We start from the raw sequence: 16,704 nt of genomic DNA, 5'->3' as shown, positions 1-16,704 counted from the left end.
GTAATTAAGTAGTAATTAAGTGACATTTAAAAAGGGGGTTCCTGACCAAATTCATTACTGCTACAAGTTTAAGTTTCCACATTACTTGATTCTTACTTGTATGTTCTCTCAAAGCCCTGGTTGGACAAAATAATGTGATTTACGGAAATGGCTTGTAAGTTACGTGTGTGTGTGTGTGTGTGTGTGCAGACATCCATTGACACAAGCTCCTTGTACTGTATGTAGTACATGTACCTTCACCCAAATATAAGTCTAAACTGTAAATAACCATGTGATATGTTATGGGTAATATGTTGATATGTTATGCTTGTTGTCGTTGCTGAACATAATCTGCAGTTTACTATCCCATCAGCAACAGGGAATGAATTTATGTTTCCGTTACAGATAGGAATGTGTTCCTTTGAATATGATTATCAAAATAACCAAATAAAGGTTTTCCTTATCTCAGAACTTTTAGCAAGACAAAACAAATAGGTACAGTGGGACCCTCCTTTTAAAACCCCATAATTTCTGCTATGTTTTGTTCATAGCCTGTGTAAATTTACCTCCATTTTCAGAACAAGATAACAATAAAAATGTACTCACCAGAAAACAGCAACAAAAATAAAACAAACAAGAACTGGTTTGGACTTTAGGTCTTCATCAGCACAAGTTACAACAAGTCGCGTAAGGCGAAATTACTACATTTAGTGAAGCTGTCAAATTCGCGGGATGAAACTGAACGCACTGTATTTTTTCACCAAGACAGTACAGCTTCGTCAATCCCCGCGTGAAGGAAATCGCTCACCTCCCACGTGTAAAACGTAGTGATATTGACACGCCAGATTAGCGCGGTAGCGTATTGTGCTAAGCAGGAAAGCGCGCTTTTCTGTATTCTTGTTAACTTCCTGAGCTTGTTTTCAATACAACCTATCATATCTATATGTTTTTGGAATCAGGAAATGATAAAGAATAAGATGAAATCATTTTTGGATCGATTTCTTAAATTTTAATCGTAAGACTAATTAATCTATTTTTGGCTCACGTAAGTGTAGCCTATGCGATCGTAACTTTGTCTGTGCGTGCGTGAGTGCGTGCGTATGTGCGTGCGTGCGTGTGTATGTCTGTGGTAGAAACTCTAACATTTGAAGACGTCACATTACATTGACGTCACATTATGACGTAAGAGGGTTAGACGTCACGCGAAGGAAGTACTGAAAGTCTCGGTCATTATTATTTTGAGCGCGCCGAGACTAGTTGGCAGTCGTGTCCCTGTAAGTAGGCTACATGCAGACAGACAGATCTAGATCTAGTGTCTCGCTTTCTTGCACAGTTTCACCTATGCTCTTTCTGTGTGTGTGTGTGTGTGTGTGTGTGTGTGTGTGTGTGTGTGTGTGTGTGTGTGTGTGTGTGTGTGTGTGTATGTGTGACGGAGTGATTGAGTTTGTGTTACTGTTTGTCGATTTCTTATGTGAGCCTTGATGGCTTCGCCTCTTGTCGTTAATTGTGATCACATTTTAAGAGTAAACATAACATATGTATATATTTTTAGATTCAGAATGTGATGAAGAATACGATGCTATCAATTTTAAATCTGTTTGCGAAAAATGGATTTTAATGACAACTTGAATGAGCAAACTCATTAATTAATTTTTAAGCCTCCAAGCTGAAATGCAATACCAAAGTCCAGGCTTCATCGAAGATTACTTGACCAAAATTTCAACCAATTTGGTTGAAAAATGAGAGCCGTGACAGTGCCGCCTCAACTTTCTTTCTTTATTTGGTGTTTAACGTCGTTTTCTTCTTCTTCTTCTGCGTTCGTGGGCTGAAACTCCCATGTACACTCGTGTTTTTTGGACGAGTGGAATTTTACGTGTATGACCGTTTTTTACCCCGTCATTTAGGCAGCCATGCGCCGTTTTCGGAGGAAGCATGCTGGGTATTTTCGTGTTTCTATAACCCACCGAACTCTGACATGGATTACAGGACCTTTTTCGTGCGCACTTGGTCTTGTGCTTGCGTGTACACACGGGGGTGTTTGGACACCGAGGAGAGTCGGCACACAAAGTTGACTCGGAGAAATAAATCTCTCGCCAAACGTGGGGACGAACTCACGCTGACAGCGGCCAACTGGACACAAATCCAGCGCGCTACCGACTGAGCTACATCCCCGCCCTAACGTCGTTTTCAACCACGAAGGGTTATATCGCGACGGGGGAAAGGGGGAAGATGGGATAGAGCCACTTGTCAATTGTTTCTTGTTCACAAAAGCACTAATCAAACATTTGCTCCAGGGACTTGCAACGTAGTACAATATATTACCTTACTGGGAGAATGCAAGTTTCCAGTACAAAGGACTTAACATTTCTTACATACTGCTGGACTAAAATCTTTACAAAAAATGACTATATTCTAAACAAGAAACACTTAACAAGGGTAAAAGGAGAAACAGAATCCGTTAGTCGCCTCTTACGACATGCTGGGGAGCATCGGGTAAATTCTTTCTCGTCCCAACCAATATGGGACTCTCCCTAGCCCGCGGGGGGTGCCTCAACTTTCACGAAAAGCCGGATATGACGTCATCAAAGACATTTATCAAAAAAATGAAAAAAACGTCTGGAGATACCATACTCAGGATCTCTCATGTCAAGTTTCATGAAGATCGATCCAGTAGTTTTCTCTGAATCACTCTACACACACACACCACGACCCTCGTCTCGATTCACCCCTCTACGTTAAAACATTTAGTCAAGTTTTGACTAAATGTAAAAACATTAAGCTAAAAAGAAGAGTTAAAAGAAAATGAAGAGAATGAGCAGAAGTAACGTACGTGCCCTTACGTTCAGAAATCAGGAAAACATTTATATTTAGAGGTTAGGGACCATTACACTCTGTATTTTTCTTTTTCTGTCAACTTTTCTTTTTATCTTATTGTTTTTGTAACTTGTTTGTGTATTCTTGTTGCTGTTTTCTGGTGAGTACATTTTTATTGTTATCTTGTTCTGTTTCTCTCCGCTGCAGTCTCTTGTTCTATTTTTTCTCCATTTTAAGACTCCTTTGAAGACCTAATTTTCCCAAATTTTTGAAGGTTCCACTGTAACAGACTAAGTCAAGAAGGGGAGACCAAGAAAGGGAATGTTCGTACCCCTTGCAGAAGATGTGTAAATGTATACAATTGTAGCACAACTCACACAAGGAAAATGAAAAGAAACTTGTTTTATTCTCAAATGCTGAGGGAAAACTTTAAAATTGAAAAAATTAAAACCAAATTATTGAGCATTCAAACATCAGTAGTGCATGTACTGAAGACACAAGCAGCCAGGTTGACACATTATTTTAAATATATACAGTTTGTGATGCTGGCGAAAAACTTGTTGACAACAAACTTCAGTTTGAACAAATGCAATAAGTATTGCGTACAGTGTGTTTGAAAGACAAGTAAGGACATCCCTGATTTATAAAAAGGGGTGGGTCATTTTAGTCCAAGAGACCTTACGTCCGAGTGATCAAATATATAAATGTTTAAAGAAAATGACTACATTATAAGCAAATATTACCCACAAAAATGTATTGCATTGCTTTGTGCTGAGATCTGGCTCTGAGGAATAAGACATGAACAGGATGTTTCCTTAGACAGTGAGGTCATGGTGCAAGATGTTCAAGCAATCCCAAATTAAGTGTCCTGACTGCTCACAATTTAGACTTTCACAAATGAATACCCAAAACACACAAGACATTGAACAAACATCATGAAAATAAATCACTGCAAACAATGTGATGATAATGTGACAGCTATTCAGCAGTAACATATATCCGGAACAACCAACCAGCAAAACAAACCAAATACACACTGTTAAATGTAAATATATATTAACCAGACACAAATTTGTGGAGACAGTCAACCAAGCACAACTTTAGGGACAGTCACAAACAAAATTTACTGAAATAGCTAAATATTCAGAAAAATAAATGTACAGAGAATTTTTGCACACCATATTCTGAGTGAGATACATTCTTATAAATAGATGAGTAATAAGGCAAAATGTTACATAAATGATAATCTACTGAACAGTGGTACCTGCAAAAAGTTATTTTCGGAATTCGACTAATGCAACATTCATGCATACTTCTCCTTCTGTGTTCATGGGCTACCACTCTTATGCTCACTCATAGCTACAAGTGGACTTATACGTGTTAGGCCGTTTTTCTCATGCCATTTAGGCTCTGCATGCACTGATTGTGTCTTGGGATGAAAACACAATTGAAACACAGGCAAAAATACTGTGAATGAAAACCATAAATACATTGAAATTCTTCCCTGGGAATCTTTAGGGAAAGAATCAAAGATCACTGTCTGCAAAATAACACAACGAGTGAGTTTATATTTCCAATTTGTAAGTGTCTGGGGATTTACAGATCTGTTCACCATAACCAAATAGTATCCATACCAGAGTTCATCGTGAAATGACTGTCAATTCCAGTGTACTGCAAATAAGTTCATGTAATCTGGGTGTGCGAATAATGTGAAAATCTGTCGCTGTTGCTCAGGCAATCATTTCAAAACACAATAAAATGTTGATGAGACATAGCGTGAGTGTTCAGCGCTGTCTAGCGGATGCACGTCATACTGAGACCAGAATTACTACCAGTAGTCTTGGTGGCTGTTTTCACTGTCTAGCGGATGCACGTCATACTGAGACCAGAAGTACTACCAGTAGTCTTGGTGGCTGTTTTCACTGTCTAGCGGATGCACGTCATACTGAGACCAGAAGTACTACCAGTAGTCTTGGTGGCTGTCTAGCGGATGCACGTCATACTGAGACCAGAAGTACTACCAGTAGTCTTGGTGGCTGTCTAGCGGATGCACGTCATACTGAGACCAGAAGTACTACCAGTAGTCTTGGTGGCTGTTTTCACTTTCTTCTCTTTTTTGTCTGCAGCAAAGCATTTCCACAAACGAATCGTCTCATCAGCTGCGATGCTGGCCACCGTTTGGCCGTCTGGGGACATGCACAAGTTGAGGATCCGCCCTGAGTGACCTGAAGAAATAAAGGAAACATGTATATAAAGCAAGTCATGGTAAACTCAACAGAACCAAATTTTACTTAATAACCATACTTGTAATGCATTTTTGAGAAAATCGTGCCGTGTGCATCTACATTTAAGGTACAGTGGATTCCCAGATTCTTCAAATTTTGCAAAGATTGGGTGCTCTCAATAACTATAAACACACCACAGCAAGCAGTTAGGGTGTTGATTTTTGGAATGTGTGGTGATATTTCCTTTGAATACATAACCTAAATTTAACTAAAAGGAGTTATCTTAATTACAAGTGTTAGACTGAGACAGTGCGTAAACAAGGTAGCTAACTCTAGATTTTCGTCAGTATGCCATTGGGGGAGTAGTCTCCCTTGTGGGTAGTGCCTCTCCACGCCTGCGCCGCTGTCCTTAGGGGGTACTATACCTCCAGTTTTATTAAAAGTCGAACACTTGATGAGGGAGGTTTCTTACCAATGAGATCAGTGACTTTCGTCATTGCAGGGTACTTCCACAGGCTGAGCTGGTTCATGGCATAGCCGTGTCCTGATACGATCTCTCTGTGCTCTTTGGACCACAGCACTGAACACACCTGTGAAGGAAAAATCTAAGAGTTTGGAAAACACAACACACACACACATGCAGAAATAAAAAGAGAAAAAAATGGATAGCCCTGTATTGTATGGCAGCTAGCTTTCCCAAAGGAGAAAGCAACTCAAATTCCCAGGAGTGAAACTTCAGGATCATATAAAACTACCTTACCTTACCACACACACACATACAAACACACACATATTTACATATCCATCAAAACAATCATTCTTTTTCTTCTTCTTTAGGTGTTAATGGCCAAAACAAATCATTAAAAATCAAAAGCCTCTTTATCATTTGACTCCTCCCTCACGACGATTACACACCTGTGACTGTGTATCAACCGTCTTGACGCAGGTGCCAGTGTTTGTGTTCCAGAAGCGAATGTGTCGGTCGCTGGTACCACCGCCTGTGGCCAGAAGTTGCGTCTGCCAGGGACACCAGGAGATCGCCTGAAACACAGTGATGATGAAGATTTTCTACTCTTGACATATTAGGCCAAAAAAAAAAAATTGTCTGTTTAGGGTAACCCGACCGACCCTATCGATTTGGCGCCGACCCAAAAACTTTTTTTTGATTTCAAAAAAAAAAAAAAAAAAAAAGAGGTAAAAATGCTAAAAAGAGACATTTGGCGTTTCTTTCTCTCCCTTTCTCTCTGTTTTAATTATACGTTAGTTTTGAAACATGTATTCATCAAATATAAGAAGTGAATGTTCAGCCAACATAGCATTTACACCAAAAAAAAAAACAAAAAAAAAAAACTTTACCTACCTACCGACCCTACTTTTTTTGGTCATGTTACCCTAAACAGACAATTTTTTTTTTGTGGCCTTAGCATGTGACTTTCATCATTTGTCCGGTTTAATTTCTGTGAATCATACCACACAAAAAACGTATATATGTGAATAATGACACATTACAGAATCTTTTAGTAGCCTCACACCCCAGACTGTTTATAACTAATGGCTAATGCACTAGACCATACAGTGACACCTGCAATGTAAGGCCCCTCACAGGAAAGGACACCGGCTGTCCCTTTGTTTAACTTTACCCGTCACGAGGACACCTGGAATGTAAGGACACTTGAATTGTTCCAGGCTGTCCTCTCATTGCAGGTACCACTGTACTTGCAGTATCAATGCCTTCTAATCCACTGACAGCTTATCTCTGGAAAAACAAAAAGTGTCATCAGGGTCCGAATGCATGAGGGAACTTCGCGACTACTTCGAACGTTTTGAGTGACTTTTGAAGTACTTCCATCACTTCCGTACATATTGGTGAACCTCAGAACTCTCGAAGTCATTACTACCACTTTCAAATTAGCTCAGAAAGTGAATAGCTGGGAAGTAAACTTTGTAAGTCAAAAGCAGGCATTTGCTTTCAAGGTTTCTCACTTCCGTCTCATGCATTCGACTAAAAAAGAGGACACATACAAAGAGATGCTCTAGCAAGTAACACAAGTAGTCCTCTTGTGACAGGTACCACTGTCTGACTCACCTTGATAGCAGCCTGGTGCTCTGTAAAGGTGTGCAGGGGGGAAGCCTCCATGGTCAGCGTAGCGTCCCACACGTTGACTGTGTTGTCGTTGGCGCCGCTAGCCAGGAACTGGCCGTCGGGTGACCAGCGCAGGCCGCAGACTTCTTGCGAGTGATTGGCCAGTGTGCCAACATGGTGTGTGCCTACGCGGACATCATGATGGTGGATGGCTCCAGTTCGAGATCCGCTATGCAGGAGAAAAAAAAACACTTTGATTTTAATGTATGAGCAGACAGTTATCACATGACAGCAGTTGGAACCCCCCAACTAAGCCCCCCCCCTCCCCCTCCCCCCAGTTAAGACCTTGTTTTCTCATTCCCCTTATTGTTCATAATATCTGTAAATTAACCCGTTTTAAGACCTCTTTTTAAGACCCGATTTTCACAGATGTTTGGAGGTCTTTTTCTTCTTCTTCTTGAGGTTACACGATCAGTCCAGCACTGGTGTTAAATGTTGTAGTTTTCTCCAACTCCTGTCGACTGCCGTATAGTTTGGTCTGCAAGGGAATTGGTGACGGCCACACTTCTTTTCGTTCCTCATCTAGTAAGGGACATCGCTGTAAGATGTGTTCCGCTGTTTGGTCTTCTTGACCGCAGGCACAGGTTGGTGATGGCGCCAGCTTGAACTTTCAGTTCATGTGAGCATTGAGCCTGTTGTGGCCAGTATGAAGCCTGATGAGGTTGACTTGCTGCTCTCTGGACATTGTGTGGTAGTCATCTCTGTTTGTCCTTGGCCTCATCAATGCCTTGATGATTGTCTTCTGCTCACTAAAGCTGACACTGTTTTCAGGTTGGTCTTCCACAGCTCCTTCTTTTGCCAGCTCATCTGCCCTTTCATTTCCTGGTATACCACAGTGTGCTGGTATCCACTGGAGGACAACTCTTCTGGTTTGTCTGACCATCTGTAATGCTTTGGCCAGCTGTGGGAGTTTGGAGGTCTTAAAAGGGGGTTCCCCTGTATACATGAAAGTTCGTGAAAAACAGGAATTAGTTTTGCTAATTCATAGAGTTAGCTTTTGAAAATAAGTTTGAAAAAGTGAACTGCTAGATTTTCTTGTTAACTTCTAATACAAAAAACCCACATGATCTCACAAAGTCTCCAGGGTACTTTCTCACGAGAAAAATAATTAAGATCAGATGCATTGGCAGAAAAACACCAGATAACAAAGGAATTCACAGTTTAGAGGAACTGTTGCCCTCCTTCTTTCAAACAGATCTCTATATCCATCCCACTGTGTATTATAACAGGATCGACCATGTCAAATAAAGATAGCATCCTTTTTGCAGACAAAGTATGTTCACCACCACAAATCTGGCAAGGTGTTTATATGTGATAAGACCACCCCTCCACTTGATCACATACCAAAAATCATCACCCTGACTGCTTGCTGTGGTGAGCTGGAGTTTTTGTCATGAATTACTCTTTTTTTTTAACCGCAACTATTGGCTTTTACACAATTAATTCATGAAAAATTCCCACTATTCACAGAGACCACCTTCGCTATTCATGTTAGGAGTGTGACCAAGTGGAGGGATGGTCTCTTCCCATGTAATAATTATCTGAGATGGTGAGTCTGATAGCTCAGTTGGTAGAGCACTGGACTTGTGATCTGACGGTCACGGGTTCGAATCCGGGCCGGTATTGACACAGGTCAACTTTATGTGCAGACTCAGAGATGGTGTTCTACCCCCGTGTCAACACTGTGGCATGTTAAAGACCTTGGCTATTCTACCGTAAGTGCAGGTAGGTAGGTGGCTGATTACACCTAAACACACACACTCACCTGTGTAGCGCGATTCTGTTGCTGCTAGCTTTCCACTGGGAGGAAGCGACCCAAATTTCCAAGCGACGGGACACTAAAGTAATGAAAATGAACATCTGTTCTCATAAAAGGGAGTCTGCCTTTATCAAGTGATTAAACAACCAAGAGGAAACAATGAAAAGTTCCAGACCTGGAGAGAATGTAAGCATTCCAGTCGAGACATCCGACCCTCCCTGCGTGGCCAGTCATAGTCCTCAGCAGCTTGGCCTGATTCACATCCCAGATCTATCAAAGTCAGTAAAAGATGGCATCAAATTAACGCAGAAAAAACCACATATTCCCTTTCTTTTAACATTTCACAAGATACTTGCATTTGAATCGCTAATTGCTGACCATCCTGGTTGGACAATCCTGTGGCCTTTTTCCCTGTCTGCTTTACTATTGACTCGCACACCATCTTTTGACTGCCTGTGCTTTGGGCTCATGACAGTTTAACTTTAAACACAAAACTGACTCTCATCAAATGATACGCTACTTCTTTGAAACACACACACACACACACAAACCCAGTATTTTACACATCACCTTCATTGGTGTGTTTGCAGTTATTGAATTTTAAATGAGAAAAGCAGAACCTGTACACAGCAGAATTAAAATGTTGTATTTTATGTCTAATATTGGTGGGTGGCCCTAATATAACTTGGCCCTACAGCAAGGAAGCTGATGACGGACATGCACACACATGCAATAGAACTATACACAAACCCTGATAAAGTTTATACAAATAAGATAAAACAATCAACAAACTGCAAACCAAACTGCAAACCAAGCTCCAAACTACCTGCACACCCCCGTCAGACAGACCCACACCAAGAAAAGATCCGTCCGTAATCCAGGCCACCGAGGCAATGTAGTCACTGGCCTCCACACTGGTCAACAGCTGGATGGTCGAGTCAGTGGCGTTCCACAGGTACACGTCCGTTCCCAACGCCGCCGCCACAATGTTCGTACTTGACCAATCCAAAGTGTGCAAATCTAGATGTGAAGAAAGTTATGAAATTAATTTATTGACCCTGTTTTGTGTAGTATAACAAAAATAACACAAACATAGAGCTAGGCACAGGTGAACAAAAGAGGGAGAAGAAAAACATATTACAGTAGAAGCCCCCTTTTAGAACCCCCAATTTAAGACTTCCTCTCTGTTAAGACATCACTTTTTCACATTTTCTGTTTATTGCCTCTATAAATGACCCCCATTTTAAAACTCCCTCCATTTTAAGGCCTGAGGGCGGGGATGTAGCTCAGTCAGGGTGGGGACGTAGCTCAGTCAGGGCGGGGATGTAGCTCAGTCAGGGCGGGGACGTAGCTCAGTCAGGGCGGGGACGTAGCTCAGTCAGGGCGGGGACGTAGCTCAGTCAGGGCGGGGACGTAGCTCAGTCAGGGCGGGGACGTAGCTCAGTCAGGGCGGGGACGTAGCTCAGTCAGGGCGGGGATGTAGCTCAGTCGGTAGCGCGCTGGATTTGTATCCAGTTGGCCGCTGTCAGCGTGAGTTCGTCCCCACGTTCGGCGAGAGATTTATTTCTCAGAGTCAACTTTGTGTGCAGACTCTCCTCGGTGTCCGAACACCCCCCGTGTGTACACGCAAGCACAAGACCAAGTGCGCACGAAAAAGATCCTGTAATCCATGTCAGAGTTCGGTGGGTTATGGAAACACGAAAATACCCAGCATGCTTCCTCCGAAAGCGGCGTATGGCTGCCTAAATGGCGGGGTAAAAACGGTCATACACGTAAAAGCCGTGGGAGTTTCAGCCCATGAACGAACAAACAAACAAACAAAAAAAAGGCCTGATTTTCTCAGACTTGTGGAGGTCTCAAAAGGGGGTTCCACTGTATATAAGGCAAGACAGACAGAAACTCCCAAACAGACCAACAAAACTAAACAAAAGCTGTTGACCAAATCAGCTTACAGTAGTCATTGAGCACCACTGGAGCGTCCAGAATATTCTCCGGCTTGCTGGGGATGTGTCGCGACGTGGCCGAGGCTGCAGAGACTTTACCAGTGCAGTACAACACGTTCAGGTTGTTAGGCTGATCTGAACAAACATTGAACCAACATTTATTTTGATTATTAAGAGGAAACACCGATATCCATACTCTCAGCAATAACACCCCCCCCCCCCCCAATTTTAAAAGAACAACAATATTGAAACAAACAAAACAAACCGTACACAAATAACTAAGTGTCTTCTGCCATCACAACTGTTCAAAAAACTGTTGCAAAATTATTACAATTGTTACAGTTCGTATATACTGTGGAATACATGTGAAGTGACAGACATGGTGTTTCTAGAAAAGACCACCTTGGAACCTATAACCCCTGTCTGATGATATCTACTCTTGAAAAAAGCTAAGGATCGGCCAAGAACATTTACACAATCTTTAAAAAAATATGCTAAACACTTGAAAAGATTCCACTTCTTTTGGGGTGGTTTTAAAAGACATAAAAGTAGAGCAAAACATGCCAGGGCATAATCTTGTGATGCTACAACAGGGTTCTGGCCATGAACGATGGTCACCAGTTTGTGTTAATGTCGAGCATCCGTCTCCAGGAGATCAAGCCTTGTTATAGTAGAAGGCCACAAAAATGTTATTTAGGGTTGCCAGCACAAGTAACTGGAGATCAATCTTCCGCGCATCGATGTTGGCCTTTAAGGACTTTAAAAACCACAAAGAGAAAGCAGAGAGCACTCACTGTTAACAGAGCACTTGTTCTTGAAGCTGAGGATCTTCCTGCTGCCAGCCTGTCCTAGTCGCATGGCGTCACTCAGCTGCTGCTGGTACTCTGCTGATGCCCCCCCCTCCTCCTCCTCCTCCTCCCCACGCACGTTCAGCAGGGCAAAGTGACTCATGTCCTGGTTGGTCGTCAGGCGATTGGGAATGAACCTTTGGGATAATAGAGGGTATGGGTATCAGGCAGCCGCGATTAACTCAATTCAGTGAAACCTGTCTATAACAACCACTCAAGGGGCCGACCAAAAGTGCTAATTACAGAGAGTAGGTCGATATGGAAAGGTGAATTACACTGAACAAGAGCCTGTCCAGATCGTTGGGGGTGGTCGATATGGAAAGGTCAATTACACTGAACAAGAGCCTGTCCAGATCGTTGGGGGTGATCGATATGGAAAGGTGAATCACACTGAACAAGAGCCTGTCCAGATCGTTGGGGGTGGTCGATATGGAAAGGTGAATCACACTGAACAAGAGCCTGTCCAGATCGTTGGGGGTGGTCGATATGGAAAGGTGAATTACACTGAACAAGAGCCTGTCCAGATCGTTGGGGGTGGTCGATATGGAAAGGTGAATTACACTGAACAAGAGCCTGTCCAGATCGTTGGGGGTGGTCGATATGGAAAGATTAATCACACTGAACAGTCCTGCCTGTCCAGATCGTTGGGGGTGGTCGATATGGAAAGGTGAATTACACTGAACAAGAGCCTGTCCAGATCGTTGGGGGTGGTCGATATGGAAAGGTCAATTACACTGAACAAGAGCCTGTCCAGATCGTTGGGCGTGGTCGATATAGAAAGGTGAATTACACTGAACAAGAGCCTGTCCAGATCGTTGGGGGTGGTTGATATAGAAAGGTGAATTACACTTCTTCTTCTTCTTCTTCTGCGTTCGTGGGCTGAAACTCCCACGTACACTCGTGTTTTTTGCACGAGTGGAATTTTACGTGTATGACCGTTTTTTACCCCGGCCATTCAGGCAGCCATACGCCGTTTTCGGAGGAGTGAATTACACTGAACAAGAGCCTGTCCAGATCGTTGGGGGTGGTCGTAGTGGGCAGGTGGTCATCAGAGCAGGTTCGACTGTAACAGGTAAACAGGGACTCTAACTTTGCAGAATTACTGAATGTTTCTACTATGCCATGCATTCTTGCAGCAAATTTGGGTTTTGTGACACATTTCCCATTTTCATACCAAGAACACCCTCTTTGTCAGTTTGTGCATAAAAAGGTTTTGGATTACTAACTCACCCTGGGTACGTAAAAAACAAAAACAAAAAACCATGCAAGACACTTTGTACTTTCAGCTATGTCCCATCAGAAACTGGCTGAGGTGACCCATAGTCTTTTTTTCCAGGCTGAACCCTGCATAGACAAGTTTTTAACAAACTTTTCAGCTGTGTCCATATTGTAATCAACAGAGCATAACCACACCTGTCTTGCTGCTTTCCTGGGGTAACGGCCAATTTTTTGTTGGGTGTCTTTCCTGTCAGGTGTTTTCCAGGTGTGGTTTTGGGCGTCTTGGTTTCCTTGCTGCTGCCTTCGTTACCTGGCGTCATGGCGTTTTTGCTGGGAGTCTTGGCTCGACTTGGCGTTCGGCAATTCTTACCTGGCGTTCTAGTTGTCATAGGCCTTGCCTTCAGTGGAGAAGAGACTCCTGCGAGACAATGAACATTCTCCAGTGAGAACATACTGTTTTTCGGCAATTGTCCATTCTACTACCTCATACAACTGAACTTTTTGTGGATATATATATAAAAACACATGAATGTAATGCAAAGAGCAGTTTCCATACAAAGAATGTGAATGCAGAGTGCTCAACTTAAATACTCTCTTTATACTGCCATTTCAGCAAGCCTGCATTCTTAATCAAGTTAATGGAACAGCAAGCCAGCGACTAAAGGAGATCAAGATTTTTTATTTAAGATTTGAAGTAACAACAGGCATGGGATTTGAAAAAAGTAAAAAAGGCTGAAAATTTGTAAGTAATGGCAAAGTCGACGGCGAGAAGCGCCTAGCCGGATTTTTTTTTCTCCAAAGAACCCAATTGGTGCAATTTGGTGTCATGTAAACTCCAAGTTTACCATTAAATTCAGGGTTTAGAACCATTTTTGCCTCCCCCATTTATTTTTTCGGCGAACACTTTTTCTTTTTCGGCGGAAAAAAAAATAAATTCGGCGGAAATTTGCCTTTTGGCGGACAATTCCCATGCCTGAACAAGTGCAAAAAGATGTGAGCTTTTTTTTTTAAACCTTCTTCGCTGTAATAGGCCCAAGTGTAAATAGTTTTAAACGCGGAGACCAACACTGAGAAAGGAAACATTGCTCCTGATGGAATAGCCAATTAGGTTGAATTCAAGGGACGTGAAAACTAACAACCAACCAACCTTCTTCTTCTTCTGCGTTCGTGGGCTGAAACTCTCACGTACACTCGTGTTTTTACACGAGTGGAATTTTACGTGTATGACCGTTTTTACCCCGCCATTAAGGCAGCCATACGCCGCTTTCGGAGGAAGCATGCTGGGTATGTTTGTGTTTCTGTAACCCACCGAACTCTGACATGGATTACAGGATCTTTTCCGTGCGCACTTGGTCTTGTGCTTGCGTGTACACACGAAGGGGGATAAGCCACTAGCAGGTCTGCACATAAGTTGACCTGGGAGATCGGAAAAATCTCCACATTTAACCCACCAGGCGGCCGCGGCCGGGATTCGAACCCTCGACCTTCCGATTAAGAGGCCGACGTCTTACCACCCCGCCACAGCGCCCGTCAAAAACTAACAACCAACCTGCATAAAATATGCAAAGCCCCTGCAATCTACCAGACAAGAAACACTAGTACTAGGCAAAGATTGATCACTAGAGGAGAACTGTTCACACATTGGAACCCCCCCCCCCCCCTTTTTAGACCTAAAAAAAAAAAAGAGAAAATTATTACCTTAAAACTAAAATGGAGCGAGCCTTAAAATGTAGGTCAATTTATAGACATTAATTATGAACAAAAAAGCTGAAAAGGCAAGCTAGGTTTGAAAGGAGAGTTCCGCAGTACAGTGTATACCATTGTCAGAGGGATGGACTCGCAGAAGTGTTTCCTGGGCTTTTCGCTGCCACCTAGCCATCGGTGCGTTCTGTAGCGGCCCATCTATGCGCGTCATATCAGTCACCGCCTTGTCAAACTGAAGGTGTGCCATTTTGCTTCGTCAGTTTCAGGAGCTTGTCACAGTATTTTCACCTCACTTTCTGTGGACACAAAGTGACACAGGTTGTACATGAAACAAGACAAAATAAGCAAATGACTCTCTCTTAACAGGCAAAATCTTCAAATGAAACTTCTGAACGATCAAACAGAAAATAAGACAAAACTGGCATACAACATATGTAATGATGTTCACAAACTCACCATAAGTATTTTCACGTACGTTTAAAAGATTGTGAAACCTATCAAGCACTTTTTCCCAGACCTTAAACGCAGGCCTAAATCTTCGAATTAATTTGAAATTGTAAAATTTCCTCTAAAGCTCAAGTCAAGGCAGGGCAAGCACAATGACGATTAATCCACCTGTTCACTTTGCACAAAAACCGTTTTTAACAAAACTGTAGATCTTATCACTAATTTGCTTTTGTTCTGGGACATATATCCGATAACTTTTCATTCATGCTCTCTTCAAGTTCAAGATGCAAGTTACCTTCTCACACAGCTGCGAGTTCTGCACAAAACCTCGTTCAAAATGTGTGCTCACGCCTCACGTTCAGTGACCGCGCACAAAGGGACACAACTCTCATCGCTCACGATCTTTATCGCCAGCAGACATGTTGGGCGCAAAGTAAGAATCCAGGGCAGAATTGGAATAATCGGGATTTCCCGAAACCTCATTTGATTTCCAACTTCTTCTTCTTCTGCGTTCGATGTTGATATTTGATTTCCAACAAAGCGCCGCATTTCCGGAAACGAGCTGCCTCGTTCTAGAAATGGCAACCCTTCGACTGGCACAAAAAAGTACAGGTCATGAATAAGGTATATGAAAAAGAACGGTCTTATACAGGGGAAGTGTTGAATTATGGGGGGGGGGGGGGGGGGGGGGTACACTGTGTAACAATTCTCTCAGTGACACTCAGCGCATGAAGCTAGCTAGTTGCTCGGCTGTCTCGATCTATTTTGAACACAATGATTTTTTTCTCAGAGTAGAGTGTTAGTTTGTTACAACAGGCTGAAATCATCTTTAATTTGAATCAACATTTTGCAAGTAGTAAATTGTAAGGGGCTTATTGTCCGTCAGGTCTTAATTGCCTATATTGGACATGAATTGGTTTATACGATTCGAGTTTTACGCCCTCACGGCTTTTTGATGTTTGCGTGTTTAGGTGGTATCAGCCATCTGCACTTATGGTAGAATGACCAAGATCTTTAACGTGCCATTGTGGTGACACGGGGGTGGGAGATGGATACCGTCTCTGGGTCTGCACATAAAGTTGACCCGTGTCCGTCCCGGCCCGGATTCGAACCAGCGACCTCTCGATCACAAGTCTAGTGCTCTACCACCTGAGCTACCCGGGCCCCCTACATTTTGCAACAATCAATCACATCAATATAGCGCACAGACTTGCACATCACGTTTCAAGAGCCTAGATTACCATGCAGTGACAAGAGCCTACTCAGTAAAGGGACGTAATGCTGTCTCTGCAGCCTAGAGAGACTGTGTGAGTTTAATATATAATCAGTTAAGACTGAGCAAAAAATTATTACAATCGATAGTTACCAGTGAAAAGTAATATCGGAACACTCTTGTTGTTGTTGTTGTTGTTGTAAAATGTAAGATATGAAACGTTAAAAATTACGTAAAATTGGTGCGACGGTTTTGGTCGAATGGGATGGGTTGTTAAACTGTGTTGTTACAGCCCGCCGAAGTTATCAAAAGTGTTTTTGCTTTTTACATTTAGTCAAGTTTTGACTAAATGTTTTAACACAGAGGGGGAATCGAGACGAGGGTCGTGGTGTATGTGTGTGTGTGTGTGTG

The 16,704-nt window shown here is 42.5% G+C and overlaps 1 protein-coding gene across 1 annotated transcript; it reads right to left on the bottom strand.

Moving 5' to 3' along the window:
• Positions 1–3,175: 3,175 nt before the first annotated feature.
• LOC138983781 (cell division cycle protein 20 homolog) lies at positions 3,176–15,486 on the bottom strand. The gene is made up of 11 exons (XM_070357105.1): positions 15,376–15,486; positions 14,748–14,929; positions 13,125–13,347; positions 11,658–11,848; positions 10,873–10,998; positions 9,747–9,940; positions 9,096–9,190; positions 7,105–7,330; positions 5,934–6,059; positions 5,491–5,608; positions 3,176–5,018 (listed from the first exon to the last, which is right to left on the bottom strand). Exons 2-11 carry the CDS (start codon positions 14,878–14,880, stop codon positions 4,834–4,836), a joined length of 1,617 nt encoding a protein of 538 aa, XP_070213206.1. The 5' UTR covers positions 14,881–14,929; positions 15,376–15,486; the 3' UTR covers positions 3,176–4,833.
• Between the last annotated feature and the right edge of the window lie 1,218 nt (positions 15,487–16,704).

Source organism: Littorina saxatilis, linkage group LG13 (genome assembly GCF_037325665.1).
Source record: "Littorina saxatilis isolate snail1 linkage group LG13, US_GU_Lsax_2.0, whole genome shotgun sequence".
NCBI classification, from domain to species: Eukaryota; Metazoa; Mollusca; class Gastropoda; order Littorinimorpha; family Littorinidae; genus Littorina; species Littorina saxatilis.
This window is presented reverse-complemented; position numbering and strand designations above follow the sequence as displayed.

Coding starts and splice junctions, on each gene's coding strand:
- LOC138983781 (XM_070357105.1), bottom strand. CDS start 14,880: ATGGCACACCTTCAGTTTGACAAGGCGGTGACTGATATGACGCGCATA. Junction 11,849..13,124: donor CCAGGAAAGCAGCAAGACAG/GTGTGGTTATGC, acceptor ATTATCCCAAAG/GTTCATTCCCAATCGCCTGA. Junction 9,941..10,872: donor AGTGGTGCTCAATGACTACT/GTAAGCTGATTT, acceptor CTTCACATCTAG/ATTTGCACACTTTGGATTGG.